The following is a 27731-nucleotide window of genomic DNA, read 5'->3' as shown; positions in this document are numbered from 1 at the left end:
ATACACTCCAGGCCAGTTAAAACAGTTAGTGGGTGTGCTGCAGTTACCGACCACAAACAAATGCCTTGCCGCTACTGGCAGGGAAGCGACAGTTGATTTGTTGCAGCCTGGTAAACATTCGAGGTAATCCGGACCTTTCAGCTGGCTTGATACATTACAGCAGACATGAATTTCAAGTGAATTTGCTACTTTGAAGTGCTTTGAACAATATCCTCAAGATCTGCATAACTGAGGTTTTGCAGTAATTTATGCTTTTAAAATTCTCATGTGGTTTCAAAATCCCTCCTTATATCCTACTTACACAAAATTACTCCTTACTCGCCTCTAAAGGTGAGGACGTTTATTCCAGGTGTTAATACAAAGAGCTGCATGTCACGGGCAACGCTTCTGCAAGCTACTCTCGCCCACTTAACCGAGAAATATATGCAGCACACCCACATATTCACCGACAGTTTAACTACTAAAGGAGATTTTTCCTGCGGCCTTTATGTGCAAAGACATCATCTACAACAGCCGAACTTCACCATATTAAGGAAGCTGTTTCCTATATCCTGCGCCAAAGCCCTGGTCCATGGGTTACCTTTGCTGACTCTAAAGCATCTTTGCAAATCCTCTCCAACCTGTTCACGAAAACTAATCATCAAACCGTTTCCCTTGACATTGAATATCTACATCATTTGGCTATTGCCATAGGCCACTGCATAACACTTCAGTCGATACCAGCACACTGTGGCATTCTAGCCAATGAAAATGCAGATGAGGCGACTTGTAAAGGTCACCAACGTCAGCGACATATTCAGAGCTTCTTCGCGAAATCTGATGCATCCTAAAGGCTAAAAGATTTGCATCTTAAGAAAAGTACTGGTCCTAGAGCTTATCAACATATCCCTACCAATTCCTTCACTCAGTAGACCCACATCTAAAATCAAGATTCCCTCCAAGATTTCCTCGCTATCTGGAGACTCTGGACCCCCCCCAACTTCACTCAAACTAAGATTTCCTCGCTATCTGGAAACTCTGCACCTCCCCAACTTCACTCACTCTGCTTCACAAACAGCTTGCGATACCTTTTGAATCAGACGAGCAGTCCACACTGTGACAACTGTGGCGCGATCATAACTGCAGATCATATCTTGCTTGAGAGCTCTTCGTATACTTTCTGTTTGAATATTTAAAAGATATCGGATTTCTTGACAAGCTATAGTTTCACCTTGCTTGTCACCCACACACATTTTTCACGCTGTGAACTTTGTAAGCCCATTTGTAGGGCTATGCACCTCGTCACTTCACTGTTTAACATTACTCGATAATACACCCTAGTATGCATTTAACAGTTGCATTTTTCCCTATTTTCATTTCTTTTATTTTTAACACCTCTCTCATTCCATCCTTCTCTTCCCAATTCCCTTTCTTACACGAAGTAGCACGTCGTCGAATCCTGAACACAAGCTAAATTCTCTGCTTTCTCTCTCTCCTGTCACTGTGCCGTTCCTGATACTGTCAGTAACAAATGTACAACAAAATGAAAATATGCATCCTAATGCACAGTTGTGTAAAAATGCTCTAGTCCCCAATTTTTTTTCCTCAACGGCTGAAAAGTAGAGGCTTAAGAATTACCATTTAAATTCATGGCAAACTTTACAAAATACTTATACTCTGATGCTGTAGACCAGGGTATTATCATTACAGAAAGAAGACCCAAAGATAAGCCACGCAAGTGCCCTCCTTCTGACCTACAGTTCACGTAGAATAAGGGACTAAACACCTGAGCATACAATGAGTTGTTCACGGTGATTAATAATAATAATAATAATTGGTTCACAGGAAAGGAAAGGTGCACTACCTGTCACACTTGTACCATGCCATAAGGGAAGAGAGGAAGGTGGGAGTGAAAGCGGAAAGAGAGAAAGAGGTGCGGTAGTGGAGCGCGATTATGAAACAAAAAAAGAACAATCTCTTGCTGGATAACGCAGTGCTTTAACCTACCTCCAAAAGTGGATCTGCGTAGGTAGGTGGGCCACCGATGTGTACAAATAGATGCTTGTTGCACTGGAAAGGAAACAGATCGAGAGCTCTTCACAATGCAGTAGTATTGTCAGGTAAAACGCTTACCCCTCTACCCAACACGTCAGTCTCATTTCTCAAACTACTCGAGCAATCTTTTATTTGAAGATTTTAGCAGTGTTCTTTTCTGAATTACTTGTGCAATCAATTTTTGAGCTTTTGAGTTTGACCGGCTTGACCAAAAGACAGCTGCAACTAACCGCGCTCCTACAGTCCAGGCCGTGATGGTACGACGATAAAAACTTTTGACATGTTTAACCTATGATAATTAGGAAGTACAGTAAACATGTGCACACGCTTCAGATATGCTCGCATGCAGACTCAAATAACCATCACACCTTCCCTATAGAACATGTGAAAATATTTCAAACACCAGAAGCGTACTCCATAATAATTTGGCCACTCCTCTATAGGTGGCATCAGAAGTAAATGGACGAGACCGTACTGAAAAAAGTTTCATTTCCTTTTTTTAACAAAAAGCAGAAGGTCGACGTCCCGCATCCTTGGGCACAGTAGTCGAACGACCTAACCATTGCGCCACCACGGCGGGGCTTGAAACATTATAAAGAAAAATTCGAGCTGGTTCACGAATCGAATGTGGAACCAGTGCTGGTCATGGGCAGCCACGCTTATTAAGCTAACTAGGATGGCCAGCAGATATTAAAACAAAGCTGCATTGGTCAATTAACTGAACTAAGAAGAATCCTGGTCAAAAGTGTTCACAGTAATTCTTCGCAGTTGAGTATGATGCTCAATAAGGCATTAAACTAAACATTGCTCTCTTATTTATTTACTGAATTACTCTCGTCACTGTACCTATCTCAAACATTACTCCTCCTTGAATGTTCTTAAAGGAGTATACTAGACATTTAAGTTTTAGTTGCGTGTTATATTCTTTCAAATGAAGCACCAGACATTATGCTGATCGCAACGCCCTGTTTGCCAATGACCGCTAAATAATTTGCAGTCAAATTTCTTTTCTCACCCGTCTTGGTTTCAGTTTCGATGGCCAAGCGATGGCTATAAAAATAAAAAGTCTAGGTTACATGAGGGATGAAAAATCATGTGATGTAATCACCCCTTCGTCCTTTTAATTCGCAAAAGCGCAAAATCCAGCACGCTTCAAGAACAGGAATCACCAGTGAAGAAGCAGCAATTATATCATACTTTTTACATTCCTCACATAACATATACCTAACTTTGACATCATAGCCATTGCTCAGCTGTTGAAGCCGAAACCGAAACAGGTGAGAAAAGAAATCCGACTACAAATTGTTGAGCAGTTGTAGGCAAAAGCCAAATGTTGGTAGATGTACAGCAATGTGTTATGCATCATGAACAAAGTTAGAAATGCAACCAAAACTTGGTGCCTACGCTCCTTTAAGGCAGTCTTCAAAGTCTGAATCAGAATTTAAAGAAACGATTAATTACAATTACTTTTTTTTTCGCTGTCTTTTTATATCCTCATTACTCCCTCAAGCTTCAATCATTGCAAGAAAGGATTAATAACTTCTTGTTTCACTGTTTGTTTACCTCCTTATACTCAATGATTGGTTCATTACTTCAAATCTTACTCCATCTTCAGAGATTCCTGTAACCACATTTGCCTTTAAGAAGCATTGCTGGGCCCTTTAATAACTTAGTCACCAACCATGAGACATGAGAGAAACAGAAGACATTCCAGTCACAAGCATACCACACCAAACCTACCCACTGCGGCGGTACAGTAGGTAGGGCACTCGACTGCTGTGCCCAAGGGTGCGGGATCGAGCTTCGGCCGCGACGACCACTTTTCGGTAGAGGCGAGAAGCGAAGCGCCCATGTGCTGTGCGATGTCAGCTTATGTGAAAGAACCCCAAGTGGTCAATATTACTTCGTAGCCGTAGTCGCTTTGGGACATTGTTAAGCCCCACAAATAAAACCAAACCAAACGCCAACCTTGCTGTCAGCTAGCTCAGAGAGTGTACTATACAGCGACCAGAATACAAATTTACTATCCCCCCCAGTTCACAGAGCAAAGAAACGAAATAAACAAAAGGAAGAGTGATGACTGTTGCCATTACCGTGTCAGCATCCTGCTGCAGCTCCATGAAGGCTGAGAACTCGACCAGGCGCAGCTTGTGGGTGGCGATGGAGCGGCCTTCCCAGGAAGGGGTCATGCCGCCGTGTGGTGGCGGCAATAGGTCGACGCCCGCACCACCGGGGGGAGCCTTGGGGCTCTGCAGAGCATAGGGCTGGGACGCAAAGGGCTTGACGCTGAAACACCAAGACAAGCACTTCAGTCCAAGGCATGAACAGCTTTATCTGTCATGTGACGAGGCTGTGGACATAGGGCACACAGATTTAGGAGAACGTGGCTCGGGAGCAAATTTTATGGTTCATACTTCAGGGGGCACTTGGGGGTCTTAATATTTTACAGTGCGTTCCTCAGAATTCTTTTCCAAAACAAGGACAAGGATGGGGTTCAGAGTGTTTTTCTATGCAGAACTACCCACCTGAGGTGAGAAAGCGGATAGGGGGGGGAGGGGGGGGGGATTGTTTTTTTTTTTTTAAATCTGCCCTCAGTATAGTATGGCTTTAAGCAATCATCATCATCGTCATAATCTGGACTATACTACCTGCAGGGCAAAGGCCTCTCCCATATTCCTCCAATTTCTTAGCTAGCTTCGAAGCTTAATAGCTTTAAGCCAACTGGCAACAAATAAGAGTGAGGAACCACAAGGAAACCCTGCACGGTGGAATGAAGGAACACAGCCAATTTGTGCTGTTTTCTTCCACCATCCAGCATTTGCCTGCACTTCTATTACAGGTACACAGGAAACTGAAATCAAACTAGAATAGAGATGTTATGCAAAAAGTTATATTTGAAGTAACAGATTAGTGGCCAAAATATGCCCTGGGGTTATGGCAGAAATGAAAAGATCTTGGCTCATATAGTACTGATTGAGCACTACAATATCTAAGAAACAAGGGTTTATAATTTCAACCTGGCTATATCACATAATACAAACTGAAGTAACTCTCTTGTGGCGAGATGTCGTCATTATCACAGTAGTATCCCACATGACCACATCTTGAGAAAATATCACTGATTTAAACTAGGTGCACAGTGACTTTTTTTCTTTTTTTTTTTTCCCCTTCCAGGACTGCTCACCATGTTTTATTATATTTTGCACTCTCTCCTGAGTGCCCTTCTTTCGTGTCGCCTATGTGCTTTTAGTGTTTGTCACCAGATGGTACCACAGTTTTCTGAATTTCTTAGGTAAACAACTACTATGGCCCACCGCATACTAAGCATGTCTGTTAAAGAAAGCCGCAAAAGCATGTATGCAAAGTCCAACTTGGCTTTCGACAATAATGATAAGAACGACAATAAAAACAAGACTCACTCTTCAGACGTTCCGGGCTGACCAATTGGTGGTTGCCAAAACTGAAAAAAAAAAAAAATGTAGGCATAACAAATAAGCCTGGTGAAGTTTATCGTCTTGCCTTACATATGCAAATTTAAATGTAAATGTAATGTCGATTTGCAAAGTCTCGTTGGAATGGCACCGTGATGGCGCTGTATAAATTGACCACTTGCAGCCAGAGGCCATTAGCCATGCAACTAGTAAATGTTCCATAATGTTTTTCATTACAAAACTGACATGCTAACTAGACCAAAATATGGAGGTGAGTAGGCTGCATACCAGCACTGTGAGTAGGTAATGCAAATGAACTGAAGGTCAATAACATCAATGCTGGAGCCCTAGTTTGTAGCTGACGAGAACGCGGACATCATCCACTTCCTTTTGAAAATATATCCCACGGGATCAGTTGGTTTCCAAGTGGTTTGCAACCAATCGTTAAAGTCAACTGAATAGAACAAGTGATATGAAGCTCTAGCCAAAATGACTGCAGTCCTTGACAAAACAATAGATAAGACATGTCATAACCAAAATAAGCAATGATTATGGGGCCGACAGAGCGGACACAAAAGAAATTACAATCTGCGAGGCGCTGGCAAACAAAAAATTATGTTATTGGCCCAGGTGCGAAATTTGCTGGCACGCGGCACGAGCCCTGTTAGCGCAATTAAAGAGGAACGGAAAATTATTGGCCGAGTGTTTTAATGCTTCAGTGGATGCAATTGAACTCTTCGCGACTGCCCCGCCGCGGTGGCTGTGAGCGCTCCACTGCTGAATCCACGGACGCGGGATCGAATCCCGACCACGGCGGCCGCTTTTCGATGGACGCGAAAAGCAAGGCGCCCGTGCCATGGTGGTGCACGTCAAAGAACCCCATGGGGCCTAAATTTCCGGGGCCGTCCACTGCGGCATACCCTCACATAATGGTTTAAGTCACCTTGAGACGTTAACCCCAAAACCAAACCAAACCAAACCAAACCATCTTCGCGATTACCATCATAACTTTAAAAGAGAGAGAGAGAATAAACCTATAATGTGCGTCCCGTAAGCTGAAGGCGTCCCTACCTAATCCATCAAGCGGTGGTGGGTTGACGTGGCAGCCCCCAGAACGGGTTGTGTGCCGCGTTCGCCGCATCTCCGCTGCGGTGTTCACAACACGCTTCGCTTGCCCACTTGGAGCGATAAGTTAAAGGCGAGGATGCTCCCCACTTCACAGCCGGTGCCGCTGGCGCGAGCGTACGAAGCAAGATCAAGGTGCGGACACGCGACGAGTGACAGCCCAGCGCGCCTTTCGAAGCTGGGAAACACGGCCCCGAAGAGTAAGACGCGATGGCGGCATACTTCAGAGTGCCGAGCGAGATACGTATCGACGAGAAGAGAGGTAGCGTAAAGGCCTTATAGAAAAGAAACATGCTTATCGAGCAAGACTCACCACAAGGGCGAACAATCCTAGCTTGCGAATGCATCACTATTTTAGCAGTATGAACGATATTCTGCACCCCATAGAGAATGCTGTCCCAATTCATTTTTGAACCCGCCGCCAATGGTTGCTACACCGTGCAAGGTCAATACTATTTCTACCATGCACCGTCCGCGAAGTCGATCTAGATGCTTAGAAACTACTGTCCCCCAAAATTTGACACCAAAAGCGTGCAAGTGCCGACAAATGTCAAAAGGCCACAATAATGAGTGGGATAAACTCCCACAACGCCCATCTTGTGGAGGCGACATTGGAAGCTCAGTGCGTGCACTCTGCGCACCCGCCTGTCTGATACGACCACTGTTCTCACTTATGACGCACTCCCTCATGCAACGTTTTCTGATAGGGGCAGTTGGGAGAAGAAAAAAAAATACGCGGAACAGAGCGGGCCCAAGCAATCGCCAGTTTCGATAGTAACGAGACCGCAGCGCCCCTCGCTGCGATCCACGATCGCAGGACCTCACGATCGCACCACCTCCCACTGCGGTCGAAATCGCAGAGGGGGCGCTGCGGTCGTGTTGAGATCGGGTCACGGCTCACGTTCATGCTTTCACGCTTAACCGGCTACGGTTTGGGTCCACTGCGTTCTGCGGCACGTCTTCGCTGTTTTCCAAATGCCCCTGTCTAACCACCAGTCTATCCACAGATAAAGTTGTGATTTTCAAGCAGGGGACGGGAGTTTTTCACTGGGAACAATTAACAGACTGCACAGACAGCGCCGCTATCATCGGCAAGACTGCGTACATTGTAGGACAGTTAGGCTCACCACAAGATCTCATCGTGTCCTTCGTTCGACGTCATGCGTTCAGCTGTATCCAATGGAAGACTCGCTACATATGCACGGCCCAATGTCCAACCTTACGTTCACATCCCTTGGTGACGCGGCATCGCCCCGACGCGCCCTTTTTGAAAGGAGGCTACGCAGCCGTATATAGGGAACTCACCGGCGCTCCAGTGTAGCTGACGGGAGGAACTAGGGAGGCCAGGCCGGCCTTGTTCTGCATGGCCGTGGCCGACACAATCTGCGCCGAAGACAGCGACGTCAGAGACTGAAGCGCTTTCTCCTTCGCCGCCGTGTCCTGGAAGGGCGCAACAAAAGACGCGCGCCGGGGAAGCGGCGACGATATCAATAAAGACGCGCGCGATAGCGACCACCTCTCTAGAAGCGGGGGCTGCGAAAATATTCGCCAAGGGTCAATACACCTTCGAGAGGTATACCTTTGAGAGCCCAGAAAAAGCGGTTAGATGTACAGGCACCTGCAATATGAAAGCGAGCACGTAATGAGCGTACGCCATGCAAATGACTGTAGTTGAGAACTGCATCAGTGTGAACGATTCGCACACTTTTTCGTGTTTTCTAGATATTTTCTGAAACAGCACTCGTGAGAACCGCACAGAGAGTGCAGGGAAGATAGGCTTCTTAAAAACACAAGGTGAACAACGGGCTGGAGGAAAGAAAGCTGCTGTCCATATTGCTTCCCGCATCTTGTTCACCGAGTAATTCATGAATAACACCCACCAGACTGTAAACATGGGCGCAAAAAAAAAAAAAATTACAACAAATTTTGCTCTCATCTGCAAACTGAGTGTTCGCTTTCATATTGCACTTACCACACTTGCAAGGAAACAGTTGCGCGCTGCGCGAGCGCGCTTGCGCGTCGTCTGCGTCGATTCATTGGCTGACTTATGGTTTAAGTACGCCGTGGCTCAAGAACCGTTAAACGTGCGCGCTATCTGAGTTCATGCAATATCGAGTTTAAGTCGTGCGTCTTTTAACGAGTACGCTACATGTATGGATGCCTTTGTGCGCGAGCACTTGGATAAAGCACCGCTCAGACCACAAGAGAGCATTCTACAGCCCCACACACCGCATGCTTAAGCTAAAGTACAATAAGTTCGTGATTACCAGTTCGATACACTGCACTCTAGTTCTGCGCGTACCCAAATACTCAGTCCTTTTTCTTTTCTTCCTTTTCACTCGTCAAAGTAACGGGTTCCTAGTTAACTATCGACTACATATGATCGCGCGAGAAACGATGTCTATCTAACCGATCGCGTCTGTAGCGAAAGCACTTGCGTTACTACCGATACGGGCATTCTTGAAACACCTTCGAGCCTCCTGAATTGTTCACACTTGAACAGCATCTGAAAGGACCTTTCATCGACTCATTCCAACTGCTTTTCAGCGTGAAATACTGCGCGAGGCACGCGTATATGCTTGCAGCATGCCTCAGCACGGAAACGCGCCGGCCGGCACTCCAGGAAACGTTCGCGCAGAAAGACACGCATTAAACTACAACTATGGTTGAAAGCGTTTTCCGCATGCACACACACCTCATGACACACGTTTACTATGCAACTGAGGACAAGATCGGTCAAACTGCGATAAATCGTATTTTCCTTTAGTCGCGTTTTCTGCCTTGCGGCCTGTAACTTGCAAACACGTGCACAAGTACTAGCAGACGCAGTTTTGAGACTGGTTATAAATTACGCCGGCAGAACCTTGACAAGAGGTGTTTTTTTTTTCTATTTTTTTTTTTTTTCAGCTTAGTCCCATTCAAACGTTGTGCTCTTAGTAAAATAAAGGCGCTGACAGGCGTGCCTAACCTTGGGCATGCGCGAATGATGTCTAGCCCGCTTAAGTTGGCGCGTAGTAAAAAGGCGCCTCGAGATCAACAGATGGGGGAAAAAAAAAAAAAAAAAGTGACGAACACGCAAGAACTCCCGGACGAAGCACGTGAACAGCATGGGGCCAACGGGCTTCTTCCGCGGCTTAGAGAGAATAGGCCTTTCCTGCGGCAACGTTGTTACGGATCCGTGCCAACTGGCAACCACCCTCGGAAGGGTCTTTGTGGCAGAAACACAAACCGACAGCTTAGTTTTTTTATATATATATATATATATATATATTTTATTTATTTTTTACAGCGACCAGAAGTTTCGCGACACCTAAACCGGCTTTAAGAAGGTAACAAGAAAGCTAATAACAAAAACATCGGACGGGAGACCTGGCTAGGAGAAGTTTTGTTTCCGAAGGCGGAGACAAAGAAAGGACCTGTCTCCCTAAAGCGTTGTGGCTTTGTGCGATATTTTTTTGGCGATACGAAAACTGACGTTCGTGTCAGTGTCATCGTAGACGGCGTAACCTTATGAACCTTCCAACGTTACTGTTTTTGGCGCCTGGCTCGATTTTTTTTTTTTTTTTAACGCGCGCTCAAGCATGAAACGTTCAATGTTCCGTTTCGTCATACGGTTGCGCGAACTCCGAGGTTAAAAGGAGATCAGAAAAAAAAAAGAGAGAGAAAAGAACAATGAGACCAAAGACACGAAAAGCACACCCCTCAAACTGTGGTTACGAAAACGCGAAGCCGTCGCTAGCTCGCCTGGCGTATTTATAGAAAACGATGGCTAGCCAGACACTTGTTTAGCGCGGATGATTGACTGTGGCGGCCCTTAACCCAGCAGCATGGATGCCCCCTGAACGGATACGGGCAAGCCAAAACAGACTTTCGCGGAACTCTTGGCTCGCGTGAGCTGTAAACAAAAGCTGTGCCACAGACGTTAACCAAATGTCTGGTTTTCGCTTCGGCAAAGGAGGCGGGTCCGCCATGGAAGCGTGGGATGTATACGGGCGAGTTCTCCGGCCCCGCGGTGGTTCGCGACCGAAGTGAAACGCAACAGTTTGACAGTGGGCATAGCAAGGAGGGAGACGCTGGTGCTCTGTCCTCGATATTTCAGTTCCCGGAACACGCCACGTCATTTACCTCGCTGACGTAGTTATCAGATGCGAACATTACCTCCACCTTGAGGTAACAGCGCGGAACACAGGACGGGAGCACAAGATTAGAGGACGACACAACGAGCGCTGAACAGCGCTCGTTGTGTCGTCCTCTAATCTTGTGCTCCCGTCCTGTGTTCCGCGCTGTTACCTCAAGATGCATAACCAACATGCCCAAGCTACTATTCTAATTACCTCCACGTCAAAAGCGCTGCGTTTGTCGACTTGCCATGTGTTATAACTAGGCCCGACTAAAGAAAGTTTTTTCGGGTTTAGTTTTAATTTATTTAGAAAATATTTCGCAGTACGTGGATGGTACCTGGCAAGTTCAGAACCGATATCGTGGATGAAGTGAATTTGGCCTCGAAAAAAAAAAAAAAACATTCATGGAGCAACAGCAGCTTTCAGTACCGGATGCCACGACGTTTAACGGCGCCCACATGGTAACCGGGAAAAACAGGGAACGACGCAGGCTACTTAACAACATGCTATGCAAAAGCGATTCTATAGATTGTTCGATTTCCGAAATTATAGTGACCAAAAGGAGCAAACAATAATGGTACAGGTTTTGTGTTCTCGAGACTTCAGCCGCTCACCTTAGTAACCAGAGAATACCGTAACCTTAGCTCAAGCCAGTTGATCACGAGGCCGTCAGTGATTTACAACATCGTCCAGATTTAATAATCCAAGCTGCTGACCATCCACTGTACATTTGGAACCTTTTTATGATTTTCTGGTGTCAATCATCCACCCCAAACCGAAGCTGGGCCCGAGAGGAAAGAGGCATCTAATAGAAAACAAAATCATTTTATTTACGCCCTTGCCTGCGCTATACGTCCTGTCAAAGTACAGATTCAGAAGATGGATTCTCGCCGAACCAGCTGTTGACGCCGGCCGAAGTGGTGGACTCACCTTTAACTTGGACTGTATCTCCCGGGCTTTTCTCCTCGCCAGGACCTGGATGTGACTGGACACCTGTTTCCGCGTCCTGGTCTTGCCCGTCCGCAGCTTGATGTACCTGGCGATCAACTCATTGCGCCCTGTGGCAGAGAAGAAAACACCCGGGATAAGAACTTTTTTTTTTTTTTTTTTTTAAGAAGCGGTTGTGGCAGTCGCGTCTGTTTATATATGCATGAAAGAGGGAAAATGACTAATTTAGCAAGAACCTCCTTCTTCTCGACCCACATTGGACAGCTACAATTTGACATTTTATATGGCAGATTCACCGCCTGTTCGCGAGCTCATCGCGTCCTAGTGGAAAGACCTGCTTCTGACATTTTGACTGGATCCCCTGGTCTACTGTGACAGCGCAGCGCCCGGTCGGACTAGGAGCAACAAGATTACGACACAAATTATGCGTTTATTCGTTTATAATTCCAATAGATGAAAACAGGCTGCATTCCTCCATTTTGTGTCACCATCATTTCCGTCTTTTTCATTGTCAGCCAAACCAAGTCACTACAAAACAAAGAACCCTCTCAATCACCTAGAATCGCGTATACTATCCCATCGTATGGATTCGGCTTTTCACTCCGTTAGACTCCTGCTGCCTTCAAACGCGTTGCTCCTCTGCTCAGGGGGGTTGAGCGATGGAGGTCAACGTTTAAATGCGGTAGGAACGACCGCACGGGCTTCAACACACCAAGCAGATTTACCTAACCAAATCACGACCTTACACGGGCGGAGATCGGCGCCAGAAATGAAATGGGACAGAACCAGCCTTGACCGAGCGTAAACTAGACCTACAAAACACTACAGCGACCTCCTCACCTCTCGATCACGGCAGGGCCACATATGGCAACAACACAAGCAGTGTACCTAATCATCGGTCAATAAGAGCTAGTGTGTGTACCTCGTTGTTATTTTTTTATTCAATTAACGAAGACACGATAGCGAACGTCCTCTCCTCTCTGTGCGTACACAAAGAGGGCGGTGATTGGCGGCAGAGGCGCGTACTAAAACGGAAAGCGACTGAATCGAACTAGGAGATCGATAACCGAAGACGAGAACCATTCGAATGCCCTTCCTTACGCTCGTGAAGTTTCTACCACAGCGTATGTGACAGTCGCGCGACCTGGTAGTGCGCCAAAGGACGCCTTCAAAATTGTTTTCCATCTGTTCGTCCCGAAGAGCAACAAAATTAAACGAGAATCTGCCGAGTCATGCGTCTCTGAAGATGCCGGAAATCAGGGTACACTCACAAACCGAGGCACCCGCGAAACCGACACCGACAGTGTGTTCGTAAGTTCGCAAGTTCGTACGCATACGGCGACCGCTGACATGTTGATGTCGCTATGAAGGTGGTTGCAACCCCCCTCCCCTCTCCACCCCCCGGTCGCATCTGCAGCACGAAAGAAGCGTGACTGTTACAGCCTTTCTTCAGCGTCCTTCGCAGCAGCGCCGCCATTGTGGCCTCTCTCTCTCCTTTCTATGGCACCTTTCTCTTACAGCTTTCGTTTGTTCCTTACCACGTTTCCATCCCCTCCGCATTTAGCTATACGCCTCACCTTCCACCCACCCTCGAGCGTTTCACTACCCCCCTTCCTCCGATCCGTCTTCACTTTTCTCCTTGATGCTCTTTTAGCGCATTCGCTCCCATACGTTACTACTTCTTTTTCTCTTCTTTCTCCTTGGGTCTTCCGCTGTCGTTTCCTGTCTGACTCTTTCTCCTCTCGGAAGCGACCATTTGCGTCTCGTCCCAGTCTCCATCTCCACCTTCTCCTCCCAGCGCTTTTTTTTTTTTTTTTTTTGTGCCGGGATCCGCTTTGATCCGCATCCTCCCTTCTGGCGTCATTCGCCGGACGGCGCAGCATCCGTTTCCATGGGATACCCCGCATTCTTCGCATTCCGGGACAGTTCCGCTCTTCGAGAAAGCGTATCGCTCCAAGAGCGAGCTGTCCCTTCCTCCCTCTCTGCCCGCCGCCGCAGCGTATAGCAGGTAGCGAGGCGTCCCTGTCGCCATCGCCAAACCCCATCCTCTTTCCCTTTCTCATTGTCTGTTGATCGCTTTGTGCCTCCAACGTCGTCGTCGTCTTCTTTCCTTTCTCTCCTTTCTCTAAACCGAGCACAAGAACCGCTCAGCGCCTTCTGTACCATCTCTGTCATGTTTGCGTCAACCAGAACCCTTGCGCCGTTTTTAAAGCGACTAGGTTTAGCGCTGGTTATACCACAAATAACTAGGGAGCGCATTCGTCGTCACTCCGAACCTACTTTCCCTTTCGTCGAGGTAGGCATCCGTACATTGTTTTGTACTTCGACGGACTCTTGCCTGAGCAAAGTTCCTGCAAACTACATTGAGCGAGATAATCAGCCGTCGAAAACACACGCGCTTATCTCCTTGCTGCTCCCTCCTGACGGCGACTACAAAAAAAAATCGAAACACGTTACGTCGCGGCATTTCCAAAGTGTTTTGTTGGCCTCGGTTCAAGCGGTTTTTGTTATCGGCTAATCCATTTTAGCCGCACTTGTTTTATGAAACCTAATGATCATAACGACCATAATTTTCTTTGAGCCAAGAGGCAAATCGAAATAACTGTTTAGAAGGTACAGCATGGTATGGCATGGCATGGTATGGTATGGTACGGTACGGTACGGTACGGTACGGTACGGTATGGCACGGTATGGTACGGTATGGTATGGTATGGTATGGTATGGTATGGTATGGTAGCTATGTATGGTATGATATAGTATTGTGGTACGGTACGGTATGGTACAGTATGGTATGGTGCGGTACGCTATGGCACGGTACGGTATGGTGTGCGTGGTGTGGTCGCTTTTGGAGAGGAGGCCCTATTTCAATCACGTATATTTCGTGAACGAATTCCTTGAGAAAAAAAAAGGGGGGGGGGGGGGGTAGCAATTTTCCCACGTATAGTCGCCTCGTCGTGTCCCAAGAAGCCCGTGTCTACGAAGTGATATATGTAAACAGGACCCCAGTCAGCAGATAGGGTCCTTGAATATTTTCCCCTTCCGTTCAAAACTCTGGCCCTAGCTGTATTTCCTCTTCTTTTTGCTTTTCTTTTGCTCTTCGCAAGCTCACAACTTAACCAGGGCATTCGCAGTGGTGGACGTTCGCGCTAATCTGAACTACTCCGACTTCATTTTTCCAGCGGCGCTACCTTGGCAAACTGCCGGGCCGGGCCGCCCGACCCTACAGAAGGCCGGCAAAGCGTATCACGTTGCTGGCTTCTTTTATTGTTGCTGCACTTGCTGACAGTTTGGTGCTGGCTTCGTTAATTACGGCCAAAAGGACGCCGATTATCTCCAGGTAATTCCTTTCCCGCGGTCCAGAAATCTGCATAATGCCTGTTTATACTTACTGCGAAAAGCGCCAGCTATTATATATATATAAACCATAAAAGGAGCGATGATAATAACTCTCCATACCTAGCTAGTGTACAAAGACAGGCGTTAACGCGTTGGTTGTAGTTTTTCTCGTCTACCACACGAAGTAGGTGGCGCGCAATTCACATTAACCGCCGCAGTGTCCTGCTATATTGTACATGGAGTTTTGATCTCCAAAAAAACAAATTCGTCGCCGAAGAAAATCAGCTCACAAGGGGCATCCAGTCTCGCGGTATAGCTTTACAACGAGGGCGTCACAGACGAATTGAAGGGACACCTGACTAATGACTCCGGCTTTTATCCCTAAGTGAGGCAGAAGTTCATCACCATCATCTATCTGCCTGACTATACACCCACTGCAGATCAAATGCCTGTCCCATATCCTACCAATTAAACCGGTCTTATCTCTAAGTGCTATAGCGGCTCGCCGCTCCAACCCGGAACGCTATCACGCGTAAAGCATTCTGTAAGAGCTATTGATATACGAAATGTATAAAGGGCAGGTGAAACACGACCACGCTGTTTCAAATAGGCACCAGAAGACCTGTCCACTAGTGACTATCTCAGTTCAGTTCAGTTCAGTCGTTCAGTCGTGTCCGACTCTTCGTGACCCTATGGACCATGTCACGCCACGCTTTCCGGTCTCTCACTATCTTCCTAACATCACATAACTTCATCTGCAGTGCCTCGAGGATGCCATCTAACCATCGCGTTCGCTGCCTACCCCTTCTCCGACGACCCTGAACCTTTCCCAACATCAAATCTTTCTCCAGCGATTCCTCTCTTCTCATCAGATGACCAAAGTAGCTGAGCTTTTTATAATTTGACCCTCCAATGAGCAGTCAGGGTTTATGGTCGACAATGTCGACTGATTTGATCTTCTGGCAGTCCAAGGAACTCTCAAGAGTCTTCGCCAGCACCACAATTCAAACGCGTCAATTCTTCGGCGGTCAGCCTTTTTCACAGTCCAACTCTCGCATCCATACATCACAACTGGAAAGACCATAGCACGAGTTATACGGATCTTGGTTGGCAGACTAATGTCTCCGCTCTTTACTAGGCGGTCAAGGCTAGCCATGGCTGTCTTTCCCAGAAGCAGGCGTCTCCTAATTTCATGGCTGCAGTCTCCTTCCGGATTTCGGTTCGCATTATGCAATTGCACGGTAGTTTCAGTACCGGCGTACATCAGAGCCACACAAAACTGTCAGAGTGCACTTTTGAGTCTCGACAGCGGCGACCAGAGAATATCCTGAACTGCATCGAACGTCCACTTTCGCAGCTGCTCTCTTCGCCCGAGTGTGATGGGGATCACATCGACGCGCAGATGAAGGTGAAGGTCACAGGAAAGCGCGATGAAGGTGACTCCACTGTCACAACATATCCTCTCCCCACTTCCCCTACGACAGGCCACGCTCACTGGCAATGGTCACCGACAGCAACCAATCGTTAGAAGCAGCGGATTGTATTTTTTTGTTTCTCGTCTAGCTTCTTTTTGCCTCCTCTTTCCTTCCTTCTTTTTTTTTTTTTTTTTCATTAAATAACACTGCCAAACACCTAAACAGTTCCTCAGTCTCGTTTACCATACGGCTGCGGTGCAAGCATTATTTTTTTAATTATTTTTCCCCCGTCTTCGTGCCTCCAAGCCAATGTCAGAGAATTATCTGCGATGGTCCCCTCGTACAGAGAGCAGCGAGTTGCAATTAAAATTCCACAGCTGCTGGCAGGCCAGTCTTAATATATGATCACAGGTTTTCAGGGTTCAGTGTGACGAGTGACGGAAACAACAAAGGAGAAGTAAAAAGACATCATTAAATGTTCCCTGAAAGACCATCACAAGACAGCACACCGATGATCCATTTAGATCGCCTGTACGCGGAAATGTACCGCGGCGACGCGAACGTACAAAATAAAAAGGGGAAAAAAAAAACTTAGAAGCCGCAAGTTTCGAGTTGGAACTGGTAGAGACCGCAGGGCGTGCTCTTATCCTGATTCACGACGAACAAACAAAAGGCCAACAAAACGAACGGCCTGCACCAGTAAAAAACGCGGCTGAGCAGTTAACTCAGTGGGAGAAGGCTTCAATTTTTGCCCGCGTTTCTCATTCCTTTCCCGTGACGCACTTCTGGTGACTGAAAAGCTCAAAAAGGATTTCCAGATAACGCCTTCGAGCACGTGCTTCGCATCAACGCAGCTACAACTACACACACGAAGACGAGCAGAGAGACAGGCGACCGCATATACAGGGTCCTGAATATTTGGGGGCGGCTGGAATTTAAAAAATTGTTGTTGTTGTTGTGTTGTGTTTTATGGCGCATAAGCAACTCAGGCTATCATGCGCCAAGCACAAGGTATATTATGGTTTTTTTTAAAAGGAATGAAGTGTTAAGATATCATAGTTTGTTCAGGAAGGATGTTTCTTCTAAGAAACTAAAAACACATGAAATGTCTACAATTGCATTCTCTCCTAGGAGAAGTGATGGATGGAATGGTATCTGTTTGGTGTAAAATAGAGTGAAATGCTTTTTCCGTAGCTTTTCGAGTTTTTTACATGAAATTAAAATGTGGTTTATCGTCAGTCCATGTCCACAGTCTTCACATATGGGTTCATCTTCTTTTTTGAGAATGTAACTATGAGTAAGATGCGTGTGTCCTATTCGAAGGCGACATAATATTACCTCCATGAAGCGTTTCTGGTGACTGCATGACTTCCATTCTTCGACAACTGGTTTCACGACGTGTAGTTTGTTGTTTATTTCATTTTTCCATGAGGCTTGCCATTTTTCCCTGAGCTTTTTTTGTATGAATTTCAAAACATCTTTGCGTGGTACATTTACTTTTTCTATTTTTGCTTTTCGGGCAGCTGCTGCACATTCGTCAGCTGTCTCGTTACCTACGATTCCGACATGGCTAGGTACCCAGCAGAATTTAATTTTGTAACCTCGTGTTTCGGCTGATGTTATACAATGTATTATTTTTCCCACTACAGGTTCTGTTGCATTTTTAGAGTGTAATGCTGTGATTAAGCTGAGGGAGTCAGTGTAGATTATACTCTTTTCAATATTGCATTTTATTATTTTTTCCACAGCTATGGATATGGCATAACTTTCTGCAGTGAACACTGATGCACAATTGGGCAACCTAACTGTTTTCTGGCGATTGTTTTCTACGACACCACTACCAACATATGAGGTAGTTTTAGAACCGTCGGTATAAAATGTATTGTGGTCTTTGTATTTTTCCTCTAATGTCAGGAATTCTTGTAATATGTGTTCGTGTGGAGTTTGTTGTTTGTCAAACTGTGTTAAAGTAAGGTCGCATACACAGGGAAATTTATACCAAGGGGGTAATGGATCAGGGCATTGTGCAATGTCGGGGAGTGTATCGAGTATTTTTATTTCTTCGCACATCTGTTCGAAGCGGAGGAGAAGGGGTCTGACTGCTTGCGGTTTGTTGTTGAACAGGGTTCTGGACGGGCACTTTGTTACTATGGGGTAGCAGAGGTGTGTTGGTAGCGAACGGATCTTAAGAATGTATGAACAAGTTAGCATGGTTCTTCTGTCCTCAAGAGATGGTTCGTTGGTTTCTACATACAGACTTCGCACAGGCGACGTCCTGTATGCCCCGGTCGAAAGACGCAGACCTAGGTTGTGGACTGGGTCTAGTCGTTTTAGGTATGAGGGTCTTGCGGAACCGTAGACTATGCAACCGTAGTCCAAGCTCGAACGTACAACTGAACGATAAATCTGCAGAAGGCATGTCCTGTCGGCTCCCCAGCGTTTACGTGACAGCACTTTGAGTATATTTAAAGATTGGGAGGCTTTCTTTTTAAGGGTGTTTATGTGGGGGAGGAAAGTAAGCTTTCTGTCGAAAGTAATGCCTAGAAAATTATGTTCGTGTTTTACTGGGAGAGCAATGTCATTGAGGTAAACTGTAGGGTCCACTTGCAAACCTCGTCTAAGTGAGAATAAAACGGCTATTGATTTCTGTGCAGAGAACCTGAAACCATTTCTATCTGCCCATGTCGCTAGTTTATTCACTGTTAATTGAATTTGTCTCTCACACGTTGATACATTAGAGGATGTACATGCTATTTGTAGGTCATCGACATAGACTGAATGCATGATGGTCGTTGGGATTATTTTTACTATGGAGTTCATTTTTACTATAAACAGCGTGGTACTCAAGATGCACCCCTGAGGGACACCATTCTCCTGAGTGAAACGTTTTGACAGAGTAGCACCGAGACGAACTTGGAAAGAACGGTCGGACAAAAACTCTTTCAAGCATTTTAACATTCTGCCGCGGATGCCAAGGTCTCCCAGGTCACGTAGGATTCCATACCTCCACGTCGTGTCATAAGCTTTTTCTAAATCAAAAAATACGGCAAGGCAGTGTTGTCTGCGTATAAATGCTTCTCGTACCGTATTTTCCAAGCGCACAAGATGATCAGTTGTCGAACATCCTTTTCTAAATCCACATTGGCGTGTGTCGAGAAGTTTGCGAGATTCAAGTGTAAACATGAGCCTGATATTTAGAACACTTTCAAACGATTTAGCGATACAACTCGTTAGTGCTATGGGCCTATAACTGCTTGGGGATGTTGGTGGCTTTCCATGTTTCAGTAACGGAACAATAATGGCTTTCTTCCAGGCCTGCGGTATTTCTCCTGACATCCATACCTTGTTAAAAAATTTTAAGAGTGCTTCAACTGAGGATTCAGAAAGATGGGCTAGCATTTGATAGTGTATTTCATCTGGGCCTGGTGCTGTACGTTTGCCGGAAGAGAGAACTGTGTTTATTTCTTGTAGGAATTTAAAAAATTCCTATGCAAACGTAGACTGTATTTTGCTACTTTGTGAACGTTATTTTAGCTCGAATGGGTTAGTAGATTTTGCATAGGAATTTAAAAAATTCCTATGCAAAATCTACTAACCCATTCGAGCTAAAATAACGTTCACAAAGTAGCAAAATACAGTCTACGTTATCTGATAACTGATTCAACATCGGTACTTGCCTAGATTTCCCGAAATCGAGAAAAAACTGCTCTCGGTGGCGTGCACAATTTTCGCAGAAGAGAGTCGAAAAGCTATTTTAACATGTTGCGTCATCTGTCGAGCAGTGAGACAAGCTCCATCCCGGCCGTTGGCGTGCTTGCCTTGCTGCCCGACAGATGACGCACCATGTTAAAATAGCTTTTCGACTCTCTTCTGCGAAAATTCTGCACGCCGCCGAGAGCAGTTTTTTTCTCGATTTCGGAAAATATAGGCAAGTACCGATGTTGAATCACTTATCAGATAACGTAGACGATATTTTGCTACTCTGTGAACGTTATGTCAGCTCGAATGGTGTAGTAGATTTTGCGTAGGAATGTTTTAAATCACAGCCCCCAAATATTCAAGACCCTGTAGTTCTCGCATTCAAGCGACGACGCGGCTTCGCGTCAGGCTCGTCGACCGCCGAGACCGACCACATGTGGCGGAGCTCCGACTTCTGCCCGTTGCCGCCGGAGCAGCAGAAACGGCGGTATGCAACTGCTCACCCGCTCCGTCTCTTTCGAGGGTATCGCGTGTCCGTCTTCGAAAAGGCCTTCGCGAGACGCGCCACAAAAATATACGAACAGCAACAACGCCCCAAAAAATATATATAAAAAAAAAAGAAAGCACCGCGTAAGAGTGCACTTTGTAACAGCCCGCTCGACGACGGGCAAATAAGTGCACGCAATGCAAAAGGAGACGCGCTCGTACTGAGGAACCATGCGGGGGACATTCGTCGGCCGCGGTTCCACCAGGCGGTCGCGGGGAATTCACCACGCTTCTGTACGCACGAGATGGTAACGGGAATTGAGGAAATCAAAGACGTTCATTGTGGACCGACGGCTGGTGTGTGTCTCCATGCCGGCAGACAACGGTGCGCTGTCGCAAGGTCCCGTCGCGTACACGAAGCTAGGCATCTGAAGGTCTTGGCCGTAGAATTGCAGGTCGTAGTGCTACGCTTTGAAAGAACGATGGTTTCGGTCGCTTCAAACGTGTAGAAAGAACGCGTTCAAACAGAAACAGCCCAAGAGCGGCATACACTGCGAGCAATTAAAGAATGTTATTTTCCTACTTTTTCTCCCGAAAACAGATTAGTTTCACGGTCGAGGATGATTAAATTACAGCTTGTTACTGGCCATGCCGATGGATGGCGCCACGGGACATGTGGTAGCTATATTTTTAGTCGGCTCGCGCATCTGTAACAACTCAGGCGTATGATCAAAGAAGACAGTTGGTCTAATATATGTCTTCGAGTAAATGACGCGACATTGCAAACAGCGCGAGCGAAAAAAAAAAAATCCGCGGACAACAACGAAATTGAAGACTTTCTATGGCTAGGAAGGAAAGGGAAGCAGATGGAAGAAGACGGGCTTTTGTCCCCATATCGTGGGGAGAGAACGACCCCGCGCTACCCGCGCAGCCAAAGACACCTAGACTGGCTAGGTGACTTTGGCGCAGCCCCTGCCCCACGCTACGGATACTACGGGGGGGGCAAAGAAATCCAACCTTATTTCCATTTTCGTGCAGCCTTCCTTCCAGAGCCACAGAAAGCTGTCCGGAGTACAGGAAGACCGCTTGCTGACGTACGCGTGGTAAGCGCAGCCCGGTGTGACTCATGAAAGTTAGTTTCGGTTCTCCTTTCAAAGTTCACGTTCGTCTTGATCCTCCATTGTGGCGTCAAGGTCATCGGCGACGCCGCACCGACAACGACAGCCAATAGCACTTCAATGCTTAACAAAAATTCTCACAAGTTTACCAACCACATAGCTTCTTCACTATGATCGGATTATATAAAGTATGAACGCCGGTCGACATTTCGGAATTCACTGAAAATTCTGCACTGTTGAGCACTGTTCTGTCGGCGACCTTGGATTTCATTACTACGCTCCCAAGCCGTAGCCTGCATATTTGCGCAGGTAAACGTGTAAGCCGCGCAGAGTTGCGATTACGACAACAAAGCATACTGAGACGCCTTAAACCTCGAAGACAACGTAATTATCGTATGAAGCGATGCAGCGCATCCACACGACCCAGGGGAGCAGATTATGCTGCCACATGTTCGGCCAGTGTTTAGTCATCTATAATACGGCTGCGTAGCGAGCGCCTATCCTTACACACGTTGCGGTTCTTACAGGTTATACCAGAAGCGTACACGAAAGGGGGCCCTCAGGCGCGTCACTATGGAAACCACCGAAACAGAGCAGTCGCAGAGCACAGCTACTAGCGCACATGAGAGGAAGGAACCCAGCGGCCAGGCGACTACCTACACAACAGAACGCAGGGACAAAGTTGTAGGTGCTGTCCGCGGGGCTTTCAGCGCCCATCAGGATTGAAGCAGAAAGCGACTCGGTGCCATACCGCGCGGAGAAACAGCGCCGGAAAATTGGGGAAACGAGAGTGATGCTGTTTTCTTCTAGCTCGTAAGGAAGACTACGGGAGGGGAGGGGAAAGCGGGTGTGCTCTACCTCTTTCCTCCTTTCCCCGACGCCATGTCACGGGAAGCCACCTCCTCCCCACTACCTTTCCTAGACTAGGTCCGCACTGGAGATACTGGAAGAACAGGCAAGCACTGAATCTCCCGCTCTTCCCTAACATCGCCATCCGAAGAGGCTTTCCCCTGCCTGTCCCAAATTTCGCTCTTTCTCCTCGATAACTGCTCTCCCTCGTGCTCTTAAAGCCCTTCTATATTTCCAGCTCTAACCCTGCCCCCGCCCGAAGCGCCGGCGGTGGCGGCGAGACGGAGGACACGTCACGTGTTCTCCCCTTTCCACTCTCCTTCCCTCACCATCCCCTTCCAATCCCCAACTCCCTTCACATCCCTACTATACGTCGCCCGGCGAGGACTGACTGGGGCTCCCGCGCGCTACTCTGCCGCTGCCGCCGCCGCTACCGCGCAGCGCCGGGGAGCAGACAGGAATGCGTGGAATGTGCAATTACGCTCCGCGAGCGTCGCTCGTCCCGGGACGGTCGGCGGCGGCGGCGAAACGGGGCTCCAGTCCGCGCGCTCGCTCGCTCATCAAGGCCCAGCGCCGGTTGCCGCGTTGGAGCCCAGGAATGCCAGGAATGTCCGCTCGCTCGATCGCTCGCCGTACATACGCGAGCAGGAGAGGATAGAAGCAGTGAGGATTCCCCCCTCCCGCTATACACAGCGCCGGTGGAAGAGGAGAGACCATTCGCTCGACGACGCCGGACGCGAACGTTATACGAGAAGGGAGGACCCACAGCGCCTGATGAAAGTTTTGCTCGCTGGGTTTTTGTTTTGTCTATCTCTCTATCTCTTGGCCTTCGGATCCTTCCACCGTTCCTTTCTTTCTTGTCTGCCTTGTTTTCTTTCTACCGCGCGTATACCGTTTTCATTTCTCTCTGCAGGTCTGCCTTTCTCGATTTCGCTCTCCCGTGGTTAGTTTGGTTGTTTTCTCTTTCCATCTGCACCGGGCTGTGTTTTTGCCCGACGGCCAGCCGTCGTCTTGCTATTCCCTGCGCAGCTCTGCTTGGTTTTCGTTCCTGAGTGTTTTCTTTCTCAGCTTAGAGGACTTGGCGCTTTTTTTTTTTCTGTGCATCCTTTTGGTTCCTGTCGCCATACTGATGGTCTCTTCTCTCCGTTATCACTAGCTTTGTCATGTGCATTCTTCACATTAGATGTATTTTCTGTTCTAAGCATATAGCTGTCTCTGCCGAACGCATTCTGCCTCCGCGTAGCGTTTACTTCGCTTCGTCTTTTTAGCGCCGGCGTACTTCGTTCTTTTTTTAACCTTTCTTTTCACTCATTCACCGCCTCTAGGCTTTCATTCTCGCGTGTTGTTGATGTCTTTTTTTTTTCTTTCTTTGTCTCTTCACGGCCGCTGACTGCTGGCCTACGGCTTTGTGCTCTCAGGTCTTCTTTTCAAGCTCTGGCTTGTCACCGGCCGCCTAGCGCCTTTCGACATCCCTCTTTCGTCTATTTTCGTCTGTTTCACCTCATTCTCAGCGCCGCCAACAGGCACCTATCTCCTATCTCTAGCTGGAAGTTAACGTTATAGGATTCCGTCCCGAGCACCACCGTTAGCGAGCGAGCATGCATACGTACACTATCTCAAGACGTTTGAAACGAGGCGTTAAATTGAACAGGCGATGTCGAAATACTGTTCACCTTCATGTTAAACATGCAGTTGACTGAATATCACTTTGCTCCCCTTGCAAGTAGGACGCAGAAGCGAAGCGTTGTGTTGACGTCATTTCCAGAACGCGACACAGTCCGGAGACGTCACATCGTTGAAGTGAAGTTTCCATGGTTACATAATGCAGGGCGCGTCTAGTCCAGGTAAACACAAGGCATTGGAAGCGTCAACGAATAAGAATATGTGAGCGTAACCGATCAGATGAGTGACAGTAATGCCCAATGGGGCGTCGCAGGGCTCGGAATAGCTGCACGAAGTGAGGAATTCTGTAAATGTGCACAACTGAAATAACTGGTTGCACTCCATATACGAGGAAAGCGAGCGCAAATCCGTCTCTTTGACTTGTGCTGTCGTGAACAGCGGTGCTAAACTACCGTTACTCAGGAGGCTTACTAGCTGTGATCAGATACACCTAAATGCGAAGCGGCGAATGCTCCTGGAAGACATCCTCCACATCCAATGGCGTAGGATATTTGCCAAGAAGTTGTGGTTAATTCCCTAACGACGCCCAGAATGGCATCGTTGGGAGCAAGCAAAGGTGAACCACGGACTAACCGCAACGTAACTATCGGTTGATGCCGTTGGCTATAATGAACCTCAGTATGAAAGGCAACGGTAGGTTTGCACAAAAGGACGAATATATTCGTTAGTCATCTAATGAAGTCGAAAATGGCTTTGGGATATTTACGATCAGAGGAATTCTAGTTAAGAAAGACAGTTTGCTTGACGCGCCTCATTACGGAGTATTTACTTTTTGAATGCCCAAACTCTGTTCCCTTTAACACTGGGTGAGATTGTATACGTGGGAAGCGGTTGGCCCCGAGTGGGTTAGCAAAGCGCCCAGAGAGTTTTCGACGCGCTTTTCGTCCCCAAAGAAGGCGGCAACTATGACGTCGATGTAGGCTAAGCCTCCTTCCGTTATCCGCTTTCACGCCCTTCCCTGGTGTTCTTCTTCGCTGGCTACAACGTCACTTAAAGAGGTCAGCTTCGAGGTCGCAGAGTTCACTTTGTTTAATCCTTTATCTACTTTTGTGCGTGCGCCTGACCCGATACGCCTCAGAACGAGGAAAACAGACCGGCAAAAAGCACGAGCATCGGCGTGCACGGAGACCACGAAGATCGAAACAGCGGCCGAGCAGTTGTAGCGAGGGTCGTTTCGATAACCTCCACTTGCGGAAGCAAGCGAGAGAACAGCTGTATTGCGGGCGCCGGAACAGGTCAGCGGCGCAAACAGCGCAACCGCCTAGCGCAAGTTACGCGCAAGGCTACATACACTTCAGCGCAGAACTGAGGCGCGCATTATCGTAGAGTCGCTCCCGTAGACCACGCGCGCGCACGACCGACACGTGCACGGACGCCATATCGTGTCCCGCCATCGCGCGAGCGGTCGAGGAAAGAACGGCTCGCCCAAGTAGTGTCGACAACCGCGCGGAAGGCGGCAGTGCACAGAACTGCGTACATCGAGGCGGCAACAGACGGAAGGCCCGATTACGGACAAGGGAAAGGCTGGCGTCGCGTATATTGCTAAGCCGGCGGATGTTAGCCGCGTAGCGCTGTGCGGCCGCTTTTACAGAGCCAATCTACAGATGTTGCGCAGCGCGAACAGCAAAACGCGCGCGATGAACGAATGTTCGTGAGAGCTGACACGAGAAAATGGTTGGTTTGGTTTGTAGGGTTTAACGTCCCAAAGCGACTCAAGCTATGACAGATGCCGTAGTGGATGACTCCGGAAATTTAGACCACCTGCATGGGGTTCTTCAACGTGCACTGACATCGCACAGCACACGGATGCCTTGCTTTTCGCCTCCATCGAAAAGCGGCCCGCCGAGGCCGGAATTCGATCCCGCATCCTTGGGAACAGCAGTCGAGCATAGCGGAAGAACGCAACCTTCGGTGTAAATAAAACGACAGGCTAGATAGATATACGTCGATATTTATCGAATAATTAACAGCCGGAAAAAAAAAAATAACAACGGTGCAGTTCCCGTAAACTGTCGCTGCAGGAACAAGCCCTGCTCCCTCCACTGTCATAGTCGCTTCCCTGTCTGTTCCCTCTGTTATCAGAGCAGTTGCCCTGTCCCCTCTAATGTTACAGCATGCTGTGTTCCCTCTACTGTCCTAGTATAATTCGCCCGGTTCCCTCTCCTTCTACTTGCCCTGTTCCTTATATTAACACATTAGTTGCCTTGTACCCCCTACTTCCACAGTAGTTGCCTTGGCTTCTCAGTCTTATGCAGATGCTCTGTTCCCTATACTGTCATAGGAGTACCCCTGCTCCTCCTACTGTATAGCTGCCCGGCTCCCTCTATATGATCTCAGAAGAGTTGCCCTGTTTGTCTACTATCAAAACTGCCCTAGCTGTGTCCTAATTATTGTCAGATCAGATGTTCCGTTCCCTCTAGTGTCAGAACAGTTACTAATTTTCTTCGGGCAGGGACAATGACATATTCGGAACTGTTTTCAGCCCTTGTCACCAGCCATCACGGTGCGCGCCACTCAAGCTGAAGAAAGTCGACGTCAGTGACATGAGAAACCGTACGTATAATGTGATTCACAAACGATTCCGGAGTAAAAGGATTACAGTAAATTATCGCTTATGGTTCCGTTACGCCCAGAGGCATTCCCATCGATTTGCCAATTCAAGCAAGGGACGTTCTCTGTACGGCCAATCTCACTATACTGTGAACAATCTATCGCTGTTCTTTCTCGTTACATTTCCATGACCTCAGTGTTAATCCTTTCTTTTAAACTCGCGTTTCAGAAGTACATTTCATTAACGAAAAATTCAAATGACGGCGCGTTGTGGACTAAGTTACTATTTGCCACTGGTCAATCCTGCTAAAGGTGGGCAAAAGGCTGCCATCACAGTCGTTTGGCACATAGCAGTAACGCGACTCGTCTATCCGGTGCATAGCTGAGAAAAGTGAAACGAACGCACAGTCATTTTAACATACCTTAATAAAAAATGCGTCAACACGAAGTTAAAGACGGTGTCCTAAAAAAATAAGCAAAACAAGAATAAAAAAAAACGAGCCCACAGGCGCTCTGGGCCTAGCATGTATACAACGGTTTCAACACAAAGGGGTAAGTGAAAGCCCTTTGTTCTCCGACCCTGTCAGCACGAAGTCATAAAAGCAAGCAGAGCAAGGCGGTTTGCGACAACAATAAACCACAGCACACCAAAGCGGGGACCGAGAGAGAGAGAGAGATAGCGGAGGGGGGGGGGGGGGGGGGGGGGGGACAGCGCCTTCAAAGCCCAAGCGTGAAAATCATAAGCCAGAGGGATACCACGCGTCCCTCCTCTGAAGCACTATATTAAAATGGCAGAAGCGAACGGAACAATGGAGCCCCGTACACTTCCCGCATGGAAGCATGGAAAATATGAGGTACTTAGGGAGCGTTTCCTCCCCAGGAGCCACGCGCCCGTATCTAGGTGGCGGTTGCAGTGACGTCATGACGTCACCCTCA

At 47.5% G+C, this 27731-nt stretch overlaps 1 protein-coding gene across 3 annotated transcripts in view; it reads right to left on the bottom strand.

Moving 5' to 3' along the window:
• The window catches only part of sd (TEA domain transcription factor 1 homolog scalloped), an 86523-nt gene that overhangs the window by 15977 nt on the left and 42815 nt on the right, over positions 1-27731 (bottom strand). The window contains exons 3-8 of one of the 3 annotated variants that reach the window (XM_084583607.1): positions 11642-11769; positions 8170-8208; positions 7896-8030; positions 5454-5494; positions 4128-4320; positions 1987-2049 (exon numbers count right to left, since the gene is read on the bottom strand). In XM_084583607.1, the coding sequence (XP_084439733.1) occupies positions 1987-2049; positions 4128-4320; positions 5454-5494; positions 7896-8030; positions 8170-8208; positions 11642-11769 (599 nt within the window). The remainder of the gene's footprint in view (positions 1-1986; positions 2050-4127; positions 4321-5453; positions 5495-7895; positions 8031-8169; positions 8209-11641; positions 11770-27731) is intronic. The other 2 variants (XM_084583610.1, XM_084583608.1) reach the window with 2 other exon arrangements.

Source organism: Amblyomma maculatum, chromosome 11 (assembly GCF_055883805.1).
Source record: "Amblyomma maculatum isolate TAMU_Amacu chromosome 11, ASM5588380v1, whole genome shotgun sequence".
NCBI lineage: Eukaryota > Metazoa > Arthropoda > Arachnida > Ixodida > Ixodidae > Amblyomma > Amblyomma maculatum.
This window is presented reverse-complemented; position numbering and strand designations above follow the sequence as displayed.